The following is a 14,120-nucleotide window of genomic DNA, read 5'->3' on the forward strand; positions in this document are numbered from 1 at the left end:
GTTGCCACCCTTTTAGTATTTTAGTTGCTCCTTCATATACTCTTAGCTGGACAAAATGACAAGGCAGAAACATTCACCAAAAAAAAAAAAACAACAAGAGGCAGTACCGAAGGCTAGGGACCTAATCAATACAGACGTTGGTAATATGTCAGATCTAGAGTTCAGAATGACAATTCTCAAGGTTCTAGCCAGGCTCGAAAAAGGCATGGAAGATATTAGAGAAACCCTCACAGGAGATATAAAAGCCCTTTCTGGAGAAATAAAAGAACTAAAATCTAACCAAGTTGAAATCAAAAAAGCTATTAATGAGGTGCAATCAAAAATGGAGGCACTCACTGCTAGGATAAATGAGGCTGAAGAAAGAATTAGTGATATAAAAGACCAATTGACAGAGAATAAAGAATCTGAGCAAAAGAGGGACAAACAACTACTGGACCATGAGGGGAGAATTCGAGAGATAAGTGACACCATAAGATGAAACAACATTAGAATAATTGGGATTCCAGAAGAAGAAGAAAGAGAGAGGGGAGCAGAAGGTATACTGGAGAGAATTATTGGGGAGAATTTCCCCAATATGGCAAAGAGAACAAGCATCAAAATTCAGGAGGTTCAGAGAACACCCCTCAAAATCAATAAGAATAGGCCCCTACCCCGTCACCTAATAGTAAAATTTACAAGTCTTAGTGACAAAGAGAAAATCCTGAAAGCAGCCCGGGAAAAGAAGTCTGTAACATACAATGGTAAAAATATTAAGTTGGCAGCAGACTTATCCACAGAGACCTGGCAGGCCAGAAAGAGCTGGCATGACATATTCAGAGCACTAAATGAGAAAAACATGCAGCCAAGAATACTATATCCAGCTAGGCTATCATTGAAAATAGGAGAGATTAAAAGCTTCCAGGACAAACAAAAACTGAAAGAATTTGCAAACACCAAACCAGCTCTACAGGAAATATTGAAAGGGGTCCTCTAAGCAAAGAGAGAGCCTACAAGTGGTAGATCAGAAAGGAACAGAGACAATATACAGTAACAGTCACCTTACAGGCAATACAATGGCACTAAATTCATATCTCTCAATAGTTACCCTGAATGTTAATGGGCTAAATGCCCCAATCAAAAGACACAGGGTATCAGAATGGATAAAAAAACAAAACCCATCTATATGTTGCCTACAAAAAACTCATTTTAAGCCTGAAGACACCTCCAGATTTAAAGTGAGGGGCTGGAAAAGAATTTACCATGCTAATGGACATCAGAAGAAAGCAGAAGTGGCAATCCTTAGATCAGATCAATTAGATGTTAAGCCAAAGACTATAATAAGTGATGAGGAAGGACACTATATCATACTCAAAGGGTCTGCCCAACAAGAAGATCTAACAATTTTAAATGTCTATGCCCCCAACGTGGGAGCAGCCAACTATAATAAACCAATTAATAACAAAATCAAAGAAACACATCAACAATAATACAATAATAGTAGGGGACTTTAACACTCCCCTCACTGTAATGGACAGATCACCCAAGTAAAAGATCAACAAGGAAATAAAGGCCTTAAATGACACACTGTATGAGATGGACATCACAGATATATTCAGAACATTTCATCCCAAAGCAACAGACTACACATTCTTCTCTAGTGCACATGGAACATTCTCCAGAATAGATCACATCCTCGGTCCTAAATCAGGACTCAACTAGTATCAAAAGATTGGAATCATTCCCTGCATATTTTCAGACCACAATGCTCTGAAGCTAGAACTCAATCACAAAAGGAAGTTTGGAAAGAACCCCAAAACATGGAGACTAAACAGCATCTTTCTAAAGAATGAATGGGTCAACCAGGAAATTAAAGAAAAATTGAAAAAAATCATGGAAACAAATGATAATGAAAATACAACGGTTAAAATCTGTGGGACACAACAAAGGCAGTCCTGAGAGGAAAATACATAGCGGTACAAGCCTTTCTCAAGAAACAAGAAAGGTCTCAGGTACACAACCTAACCCTATACCTAAAGGAGCTGGATAAAGAACAAGAAAGAAACCCTAAGCCCAGCAGGAGAGAGAAATCATAAAGATCAAAGCAGAAATCAATGAAATAGAAACCAAAAAAACAATAGAACAAATCAACGAAACTAGGAGCTGGTTCTTTGAAAGAATTAATAAAACTGATAAACCCCTGGCCAGACTTATCAAAAAGAAAAGAGAAAGGACCCAAATAAATAAAATCATGAATGAAAGAGGAGAGATCACAACTAACACCAAAGAAATACAAACTATTATAAGAACATACTATGAGCAACTCTATGCCAACAAATTTGACAATCTGGAAGAAATGGATGCATTCCTAGAAACATATAAACTACCACAACTGAATCAGGAAAAAATAGAAAGCCTGAACAGACCCATAATGAGTAAGGAGATTGAAACAGTCATTAAAAATCTCCAAACAAACAAAAGCCCAGGGCCTGACGGCTTCCCGGGGGAATTCTACCAAACATTTAAAGAAGAACTAATTCCTAGTCTCCTGAAACTGTTCCAAAAATAGAAATGGAAGGAAAACTTCCAAACTCATTTTATGAGGCCAGCATCACCTTGATCCCAAAACCAGACAGGGATCCCATCAAAATAGAGAGCTAGAGACCAATATCCTGGATGAACACAGATGCGAAAATTCTCACCAAAATACTAGCCAATAGGATTCAACAGTACATTAAAAGGATTATTCACTACGACCAAGTGAGGATTTATTCCAGGGCTGCAAGGTTGGTTCAACATCCCGCAAATCAATCAATGTGATACAACACATCAATAAAAGAAAGAACAAGAACCATATGATACTCTCAATAGATGCTGAAAAAGCATTTGACAAAGTACAGCATCCCTTCCTGATCAAAACTCTTCAAAGTGTAGGGATAGAGGGCACATACCTCAATATCATCAAAGCCATCTATGAAAAACCCATCGCAAATATCATTCTCAATGGAGAAAAACTGAAAGCTTTTCCGCTAAGGTCAGGAACACAGCAGGGATGTCCATTATCACCACTGTTATTCAACATAGTACTAGAAGTTCTAGCCTCAGCAATCAGACAACAAAAGGAAATTAAAGGCATCCAAATCGGCAAAGAAGTAGTCAAACTATCACTCTTCATAGATGATATGATACTATATGTGGAAAACCCAAAAGACTCCACTCCAAAACTGCTAGAACTTGTACAGGAATTCAGTAAAGTGTCAGGATATAAAATCAATGCACAGAAATCAGTTGCATTTCTCTACACCAACAACAAGACAGAAGAAAGAGAAATTAAGGAGTCAATCCCATTTACAATTGCACCCCAAACTGTAAGATACCTAGGAATAAATCTAACCAAAGAGGGTAAGAATCTATACTCAGAAAACTATAAAGTACTCATGAAAGAAATTGAGGAAGACACAAAGAAATGGAAAAATGTTCCATGCTCCTGGATTGGAAGACTAAATATTGTGAAAATGTCTATGCTACCTAAAGCAATCTACACATTTAATGCAATTCCTATCAAAGTACCATCCATCTTTTTCAAAGAAATGGAACAAATAATTCTAAAATTCATATGGAACCAGAAAAGACCTCAAATAGCCAAATGAATATTGAAAAAGAAAGCCAAAGTTGGTGGCATCACAATTCCGTACTTCAAGCTCTATTACAAAGCTGTCATCATCAAAACAGCATGGTACTGGCACAAAAACAGACACATAGATCAATGGAACAGAATAGAGAGCCCAGAAACAGACCCTCAACTCTATGGTCAACTAATCTTTGACAAAGCAGGAAAGAATGTTCAATGGAAAAAAGACAGCCTCTTCAATAAATGGTGTTGGGATAGGGGCGCCTGGGTGCTCAGTGGGTTAAGCCGCTGCCTTCGGCTCAGGTCATGATCTCAGGGTCCTGGGATCGAGTACCGCATCGGGCTCTCTGCTCAGCAGGGAGCCTGCTTCCTCCTCTCTCTCTCTCTGCCTGCCTCTCTGCCTACTTGTGATCTCTCTCTGTCAAATAAATAAATAAAACCTTTTTTAAAAAGTGGTGTTGGGATAATTGGACAGCCACATGCAGAAAAACGAAATTGGACCATTTCCTTACACCACAAACAAAAATAGACTCAAAATGGATAAAGGACCTCAATGTGAGAAAGGAATCCATCAAAATCCTTGAGGAGAACACAGGCAGCAACCTCTTCGACCTCAGCCACAGCAACATCTTCCTAGGAACATCGCCAAAGGCAAGGGAAACAAGGGCAAAAATGAACTATTGGGATTTTATCAGGATCAAAATCTTTTGCACAGCAAAGGAAATAGTTAACAAAAACCAAAAGACAACTGACAGAATGAGAGAAGATATTTGCAAACGACATATCAGATAAAGGACTAGTGTCCAAAATCTATAAAGAACTTAACAAACTCAACACCCAAAGAACAAATAATCCAATCAAGAAATGGGCAGAGGACATGAACAGACGTTTCTGCAAAGAAGACATCCAGATGGCCAACAGACACATGAAAAAGTGCTCCATATCACTCGGCATCAGGGAAATACAAATCAAAACCTCAAGGAGATATCACCTCACACCAGTCAGAATGGCTAAAATCAACAAGTCAGGAAATGACAGATGCTGGCGAGGATGTGGAGAAAGGGGAACCCTCCTACACTGTTGGTGAGAATGCAAGCTGGTGCAACCACTCTGGAAAACAGCATGGAGGTTCCTCAAAATGTTGAAAATAGAACTGCCCTATGACCCAGCAATTGCACTACTGGGTATTTACCCTAAAGATACAAACGTAGTGATCCAAAGGGGGACGTGCACCCGGATGTTTATAGCAGCAATGTCCACAATAGCCAAACTATCGAAAGAACCTAGATGTCCACCAACAGATGAATGGATAAAGAAGTGGTATATATACACAATGGCATACTATGCAGCCATCAAAAGAAATGAAATCTTGCCATTTGCGACAACGTGGATGGAACTGAGCGTATCATACTTAGTGAAATAAGTCAAGCAGAGAAAGACAACTATCATATGATCTCCCTGTATGAGGAAGTGGTGATGCAACATGGGGGCTTAAGTGGGTAGGAGAAGAATCCATGAAACAAGATGGGATAGGGAGGGAGACAAACCATAAGTGACTCTTAATCTCACAAAACAAACTGAGGGTTGCTGGGGAGAGGAGGCTTGGGAGAAGGGGGGTGGGGTTATGGACATTGGGGAGGGTATGTGCTTTGGTGAGTGCTGTGAAGTGTGTAAACCTGGCGATTCACAGACATGTACCCCTGGGGATAAAAATATATGCTTATAAAAAATTTAAAAATTAAAAATTTTTAAAAGAAAAAGAGAAGTAGGCACAAATAAATTATCTTAGGAATAAAAAAAGATGATGCAGAGATTAAATTGATGAGGGTATTATGAATAAAACATGTATGCCAATTAAAAAAGTGTATATATTTAGGAGTTACTCTGTCTGATATCAAATTCTAGTTTCAACACCTACCAGCTGTCTGTTTTTGGGAAAATGACTTAACATTTTTAAATCCCTGTCTTATTATTTGTAACTATCTCATAAGATTTGGGGGTTTTTAAAGATTTTATTTATTTATTTGACAGAGAGAAACAGCAAGAGAGGGAACACAAGCAAGGGGAATGGACAGGGAGAAGCAGGCCTCCCACCGAGTGGGCAGCCAGATACAGGGCTCAGTGCGGAGCTTGATCCCTGGACCCTGGGTTCATGACCTGAGCCACAGGCAGATGCTTAACAACTGAGCCCCCAGGTGCCCCATCTCTCATAAGATTTCTTGAGATTCCCATTCAAGATGGTAATATAAAAGGCTGAACTTAACTTCCTCCCATAAACACACCAAATCTACAGCTCTATATAAAAAAAATTTTCCCCTGAAAGAAATCCAGAGAAAGGCTAAGAAACTCCAACATGTCAGGCAAATGGGGGGCGGGGGGACCCATATTGAAACGGGTAGGAGAGTAGAAGGGTTTCAGACACAACTTCACCATCAACTTCACCAACACCACAGTGACACACAGTTGGGTTTAGACTCACCCTATTATGGGCCAAATTTCAAGACTTCCATTTGAGAGCTAGGTCCCCCAAATCCCTACCTCTGAAAGCCAAATACAGTTTGTGTCCATGAGTCCCAAAAGGCGACAGTAAACAAAACAGTTCTTAACAGGCTGATAAGGACAGGCTGCGGCTATCCCATCAGGACTCGGTGCACAGACAGCTCACTGACGCCCAGTTTTCTCTGAAAGAAGCCTATTTGAAACTCTTAAAAGCTGTAGGCTGAGAGGCAAGCTCATAAATGAACACAGATCCTCTCCGACCAGGGAGGAAGACAGGTACCAGGCATGATCTTGGCATCTTCCCTCTTGCCCTGCAGAAGGTGGGTGATGCCCATGTGAAGATGGCTTGAGCACACATCTGGCAACCTACCCCAGCCTTTGTGGGTGCTCCCAAAGGACACATCCCTTACAGCCTGACTACAGCGGCCATCAGAGGGGTTCAGTTGTTGGGTTCAGTGCAACCAGTTACATTTGGATAAACCACCCATACAGAAAAATCAATAAGAAAACAATGGATTTAAGCTATATGTTAGACCAGGTGGACTTAACATTTACAAAACATTCCAACCAAAAGCAGCAGAAGACACATTCTTCTCAAGTGCACATGGAACATTCTCCAGGACAGACCACATGTTAGGCCATATCAAGCATCGTTTTCCACCACAACAGTATGAAACTAGAAACCAACTATAAGAAGAAACCTGGAAAATTCACAAATCTGTGAAGATTAAACAGGCTGCTGAACAACCAATGGGTCAAAGAAGAAATCAAAAGAGAAATCTGAAAGTACCTGAGACAAATGAAAATGGAAATACTACATACCAAAGCTGTCAAAGTGCAACAAGAGTTCTAGAAGGAAGTTTATAGTGATAAATGCTTACATTAAGAAAAAATATATATTTCAAATATGCAACCTAACTTTTCATTTTAAGAAGCTAAAAAACGAGACCTAATGGAGTCAAAGTTAATAGATGAAAGTAATAACAGAATTCAGAGGAGAAATAAATAAAATGGATACTACATAGATAATAGAAAACTCGATGAAACTGAAATCTGTTTTTTTTTTAAATAAAATATCATTTAGCTAGACTGTGAAGAAAAAAAGAGGACTCAAATAAATAAAATTAGAAATGCAAGAGGCAGGGGTGCCTGGGTGTCTCAGTAGGTTAAGCCCCTGCCTTTGGCTCAGGTCATGATCTCAGAGTCCTGGGATAGAGCACTGCATCAGACTCTCTGCTCGGCAGGGAGCCCGCTTCCCCCTCTCTCCCTTCTGTCTCTCTGCCTAATTGCGATCTCTGTCAAAAAAATAAAATCTTTAAAATTAATTAATTAATTAAAAGAAAAAGATATGCAAGAGGAGACTTTTAAAAAGATACCACATGAAATACAAAGGATCTTAAGAGACTACTATGATCAACTATGAAATCACTATCTCAAAGAGTTATGTGTGTGTGTGTCCAGATGGCTCAGTTGCTGGGCGTCCTGCTCTTGATTTCAGCTCAGGTAATGATCTCAGGGTCGTGGGATAGAGCCCCACACGAGCTCCAGGCAGTTGTGGTTGGAGACTGCTTGGGATTCTCTCTCTCCCTCTGCCCCTCTCCTGTTTCTTTCTCTCAAAAAAAAAAAAAAAAAGTTATGTGCATACCCATGTTCCCTGTAGGATTATTCACAATAGCCAAAATATGCAGAAAACGTAAATGTCCATCAATGGATGAATGGATAAAGACAACGTGGCATATGTATGCAATGAAATATTACTCAGACATAACAAAGGAGGAAATCCTACTATTTACGGACCTAGAGAGCACTATGCTAAATGAGACCAGTCAGACAGAGAAAGACAAGTACTATACGATCTCACTAATATGTAAAATCTAAAAAAAAAACAAAACCCTAAACTCATAAACACAAAGAACAGAATGGCAGTTACCAGAGGTAGAGGGTGGGAAGTGGAGGAGCTGGGTGAAGGTGCCCAAAGGTATAAACCTCTAGTTATAAGGTAAGTAAGTTCTGACAGTATAACACACAGCATGGTGACTATACCTAATAATACTGTATGGTATACTTGAAAGTTGCTAAGGGAGTAGATCTTGAAAGTCTTCATCACAACAACAACAAAAAAAAAAACTGTTTACTAGGGAAGGTGACACATGTTAAACTCAGTAATCATTTCACAGTATAGACAGATATTAAATCATTATGTCATATACTTTCAATTAATACAATGTTATTTGTCAGTTATATCTCAATATAACTACGAAGGAAAGATTTCTGTCTAAATTAAATGAGGATATCTCTTTTAAAATCTTGGCAAGCAGCAGCTCCTCAGTAATTCCTAGTTATTACAGTTTTCACAAACAAGTGGGAATGGGGTGAGGGGTGCAGCAGTGAGAGGGAGACACAGACAAAGAAAAGGGAAGGGAGAAGATTCCCTGACAAATAAGAAAACCTGAAAAGCAAAGTAAAATGTCTTTGGATATGAAAAATCACTATTATAAGTGTAAATTCCCCAAAAGTTCATTTTTTTCTTAACACTCAACTCACTCACTTTGTGCATGGTATGGGTATTAGCACATTGACATAGAGTACAAGAATTTTTCCCAGTTTGCTGTTTTCCTCTTACATTTTAGGGTGCACTTCAAGGTCTTAAATATCAAATCTATCAATTTTTCCTTTTTTGATATCTCTTGTGTTATGGTTACAATGCCTTCCTCAATCTACGGCAATACAAACGTTCACCAGTACTTTCTTCTAATACTTTCATGCTTGTTTCTTCATATCCAACTCTGTAATTTATGTATATGATATGAGAAAATGGTATACATTTCTTATGCAAAGAGCTAACCCAAAATTCCTAAGTCTGTTTATCAATTTTTTTAATCCTTTCCTTAAACTGAAACTTTTTATAGCAAATACTTAATACAACCTTGAACCTGTACCTTCTTCTTTCTATTTTTCTTGTCTCTACTTTCCACTTTTTAAGTTCATACTTTCCCTTTTTGCTCTTGTGGTCGGTTTGGCATGCATGGATGTATTGTGTGTGCATATGAGCATATACACGAGCTCAGGCGTGTTCATTTCCCCAACACCGGTAGCTCTTCCTTATCTGCCTGTATTTCTGATCACTTTCCTCTGTGGCTTCCTTTCTAATACTATTATGTTCATACCTCCACATGCTTTGTAGCTTCTTTCTTAATTTTTAAATAGTTTACCTTCCATTACATAAATGATAAACTTCCCACACAGGATTTTTTTTCTTTTTTTTTCTTGAAATATCTTATAATTTTATTTTTCAGTTATACCTCAGAAAAGCTAGGGAAATAAAGAAAAAAGTTCTGAGCCACATTTAGATGAAAATAGCATTCTATTCTTTACTATCCAGATTCAAATTAGTCCTCCAGTCCCTGGAAACTGATCCATTCATCCAACTTATTTAAAGATTAGTCGTCTACTATGTGCCAGGCAATGTCTTTGAACTGGAAACATAACATAAATGATGCACAATTTCAGTCTTTAAAGAATTCAAAATATGTTGGGAAGATTTACCAAAATAGATGATGACAAAACAATGCAATTGCTATGATAGGGCGATTCTCAAGGGTCTGTGGGAACCTAAAGCAGAGAGTGTGCTGGAACAACACCTCTTGGGAAAATGACCTCATAAAGAAGGTAACATTTGAGCAGTCACATCAGGTCTGCTTGATGTGCTTCCAACTTGGGGGCATGGGTGGAGAGGGGGTTCCAGAAAGAAGACAGTTAATGCAGAGACCTAAAGGACAGAACAAGCATATTCTTCTATGACTGGAAAGAGGAAAATAAAGGGGAGGGGGGAGAGATAATGTTGGAAAGGAAGGACAAGGACTTATGTATGAAGGGTTTGGGTTATCTTGATGAAGAATGTGAAATTATCTTACAGACATTGGAAAAGCAACAAAAATTGAAGCAAAGAAAATTACAGGAAATTGTCCTTGCAACCACTGTACATTCTTCCCCTGTATCCTCTTTAATTTCATTCCCTAAGTCATGTTCTTAAATTTTTTTAAACATACTCAAGTAATAATAATCTCTTATATTTGATATATTGGAATCTGAGGTCTAATTTGGTTAGGACCCTTACCTCCATTTTTGTTTATCACCATAGGAAACACAGAAGACACCCCTCTCTCCTGGGACTCTAATTCGCATAGGACTTCTACGTTGCTATCTCTTCCTCCATTTCCTTCCCTTCTCTAATTTCTTTTTTTTTAATTTTTTCAATTTATTTATTTTCAGAAAAACAGTATTCATTATTTTTTCACCACACCCAGTGTCTTATTCTAAGTGTCCTAGCAAAGTGATGTCTTGTTTTCATTTGTCAATCGATCGTGGTCCTCTTTCCATAACAGTAAGTCCTGAGCCAGAACACACTAAATAATATTCCACTGCATGGATTTGTATAATTTACGACAAAAATTATAGACATCTTATGGAACTTGCTCAGCAATGCTGGACATTTATTGTTTTATTTGAGAGAGAGCAAGAGAGAGCGAGCACGCGAGCAGGGAAGAGGGGCAAAGGGAGAGGGAGAAGCAGGCTCTCTGGCTGATTCCAAATCTCTGAGATCATGACCTGAACTGAAAACAGATGCTTAACCAACTGAGACACCATGGCACCTGGGGGTGGCTCAACATTTAGACTGATACCAAAATTTTAATAACAGACTACTGTGATATAAGGGCTCTTTTCTATATTTGTCTTATTATCTTTGTTAGGAAAATTATTGGAGTGTTATTGTTCAGTCAAAGGATACAGGAGTTTTTTAAGGCTTTTGATTCATATTTCCAAAATACCTCCCAGAAAGTCTGTATCATTCAGACACCTAGATGGTTATAAAACTTGGGAAAATACAACAAAAAATATGTAATGCACTTTTTAAAGAATAAAACTGTGAAGTATTACCTGAGGTCGAATCATTTCACCTGCTGCAATTTTCTTCTCCTCTTCGACCAAGTTAACAATTTTTTGATTAACAAGTGGTGCATTTGCACCATGGATCTTTGCAATAATTTTGCCATTCTATACAGGAAAAGAAAGCATGAAGGAAACTTCCATTTTTAGGAAAAGTCTGGTATTCAACTTGATGAAGTCATCCCACCCGGCCCCACACCCCACCAATCCTTTCTAGCTATTAGAATTAGCTATTAGCTAATTAGCCATTTAAAAATAAAGTCTTAGTGATGGGAAATAGAGTCTTGATTTGAAAAACCCAGCTCTTTGGATTCTCCCTCCACAATATCTGTTCTCCTACAACCAAAGGCAAAGCATCCCTGCATTATGTTTGATGGTTCTGTACAGGCCACCCAATATTACCTTCCCTAATTATTTTTTACACTATGGCCCCTTTTGTCCATCTTTCAACACATATTCACAAAAACCTTTTTACTGGCACTGTTCCAGGCATGATGGTATGGAACAGCAATCCTGGTATGTGGTGTAATTAAATTACCAAAAAGAACAAAAAAAAAAAAACACAGATAAACATATGTAATATAACAACCTTGACAAGTACCACCAAGTACAAAGCACTGAGAGCATCTACAAGAATGTGTCCTGGTCAAGGAGATCAGCAAAGTTGCTTATCAATACCAAGAAGGGATTCTTCAGTTAAAACATATAGGATGGGTAAGGGATAACAAGGCAAAATGGAGAAGAAAGAACATTCCAGGCAAAAGGAATAGAGATGCAACAGTCCTGAGGCCAGAAGGGAATATGGCAAATGAGAAGATCAGCCAAGAAAGTGAGGGGATGCATGGTATGAGGTGAAGCCTAATTGCGAGAGGGATCCAGACCATGCAGAGGCTTGTGGGTCTCGGAATCACACAGCTTTTAACCTAAGTGCAGTGGGAAGCCTTAAGCATGTTTAAACAGAGCCAGTGACCACAATTTGAACTGTTAATTGTCAAAGATCATTTCAGGGCACCTGAATGGCTCAGTTAGTTAAGCAACTGCCTTGGGCTCAGGTCATGATCTTGGAATCCCGAGATGGAGTTCCACGTCGGGCTCGCCGCTCCACGGGGAGTCTGCTTTTCCCTCTGACCCTTCCCCTTTTCATGCTCCCTCTCTCATTCTCTCAAATAAATAAATAAAAATACTTTTTAAAAAATAAATAATGATCATTTCACCTACCATGTTTAGAAAGAGTTAGAGGGGAGAAGATACTTGTATACACATTAGGGGTTATTCTAGAGATGATGGTGAGAGATGGTTGCTCAGTCTGTGGCACTGGTGATGGAGACAGAAAGAATGGAAAGACACAGATGAGTATGAGAAAGACTTGGGTGGTGAAATTGACAAGTTGAGGTCTGGAGTGGATTGGGTGTGATGTACAAAGATGTCACTAGGCTGAGTTTTCTGTTTCTGTCAAGAAAGTGGATAAATTAAGATATTAATCACCCAATGTGGTGACACCTAGAAGACCACATTTCCTGGCAGGGCCGAGTGGGGAGGGTCTGGTATTGGACCAATCCTTTATGAAGGGCCCTTCAGACAACAGAGGGGAAGTCAAAGCATCAGTTGGATATAGAAGTCTGGAGCTCAAAGTATAGGAATTAGCTGAAGAGATAAACTTAGAGTTCTTGATATGTAGGTGGTGACAACTGAAACTGTGTGGAAGAAATTTTCTAGGGAGCATGTATAGCATGATAAGATAAATATTTAAGGGCTGGATAAAGAAAGGTAAACCTGCAAAGGAGATGGAGGGGAATAACACCTTGGTAGGCAAAAGGGACACCAAGTAACAAAGTCAAAAGTAACCAATGTTTCACACCCTCCTAGGGCATGGCCACCACATGCAATACACTTGAGAGGAATAGTATGATGGGCCTAAAAGTGGCCATTTATGTAATAATAGGCTGGTAATTGGGTACACTAGCAACAGCAAATCTGCTTGAAAAATTGGACAGAAGGCAGATGGAATGGGTTGAGGCATTAATGGGATGTGGAAAAAATGGAGTAAAAATAAATATTCAAACTCTTCTGTGAAATTTAGCTGTGAGACAAAGGAGAGAGCTGGTGGTACTTGGAGAGAGTCATCCAAAAAAAGCATTATTCCTTAGGAATAACATGGAGGACATGGGAAATGTAGAGAAGTCAGTTGGGGTACATTGGAGGAGGAGACGAACCACAAGAGACTTTGAGAAACAAACAGAGGGTTTTGGAGGGGAGGGGTGTGGGAGGTTGGGTGAGCCTGGTGGTGGGTATTAAGGAGGGCACATATTGCGTGGATCATTGGGTGTGGTGCATGAACAATGAGTTCTGGAACACTGAAAAGAAATAAATTAAAAAAAATTTTTAAGCATTATTTTTTTAACTGGAAATAGATCATCACCTTCAAAGGGCAATGAGAAGGATCCAGTTGAGAAAGGTTTTAATAAATACTGCAATCTACTTACCATTTCCCACCAGAAGGAACCTTCCAACAGTTTTGGAGACTTTCTAATATCCCTTGAAAAAGCCCTTCCTGCTGAAACTTGCTGGATGAATTTGTCGTCAGCTATGTGAGCTGAGCAATACGAAGAGCCACTGTGGGAATATCCATGTAAACAAGCAATGGGCTTGCTGGTGGCTTTGTGGGCACAGACGGAGATTCTTAGATGAATGACTGTGGATATGGAGCATGACTGCGTGAGCAACTGGCTGAAAGCTGCCCTGGAGAAATGTTCATTGGCAGCAGAGGTCAGGATTGAGAGGCCAGGATGTGGGTGGGTTGCCAGGGTCCCCGGGAGGATGGCAGGACAGGGTTTTTCAAAGGGGTTTGAGTCCTCATGCCAAAGTCCTCAGTCATCGATAGGACTGATCTAAAGACCAGTAAATGATAGGGATGAGGTGGGGGAGAGAAGGAGGTTTAGCTAAATAGCTAAGTTAGCAAGGAAAAGACCTCTAATTAGCGGGGGGAAAAGTTATTGAAGAAGAAGAAATAAAGGGAATATAATTCTACTCCTGGCCTTGAGACACACAATCTGAGTAAACAGTCATT

The 14,120-nt window shown here is 39.2% G+C and overlaps 1 protein-coding gene across 1 annotated transcript in view; it reads right to left on the minus strand.

The window, feature by feature from the left end:
- Positions 1-14,120, minus strand: part of NME8 (NME/NM23 family member 8) — a 73,073-nt gene that overhangs the window by 42,545 nt on the left and 16,408 nt on the right. The window contains exon 5 of the mRNA XM_044245783.1: positions 11,045-11,161. Coding sequence (XP_044101718.1) covers positions 11,045-11,161 — 117 coding nt within the window. The remainder of the gene's footprint in view (positions 1-11,044; positions 11,162-14,120) is intronic.

Source organism: Neovison vison, chromosome 4 (assembly GCF_020171115.1).
Source record: "Neovison vison isolate M4711 chromosome 4, ASM_NN_V1, whole genome shotgun sequence".
In the NCBI taxonomy this organism is placed as follows: domain Eukaryota; kingdom Metazoa; phylum Chordata; class Mammalia; order Carnivora; family Mustelidae; genus Neogale; species Neogale vison.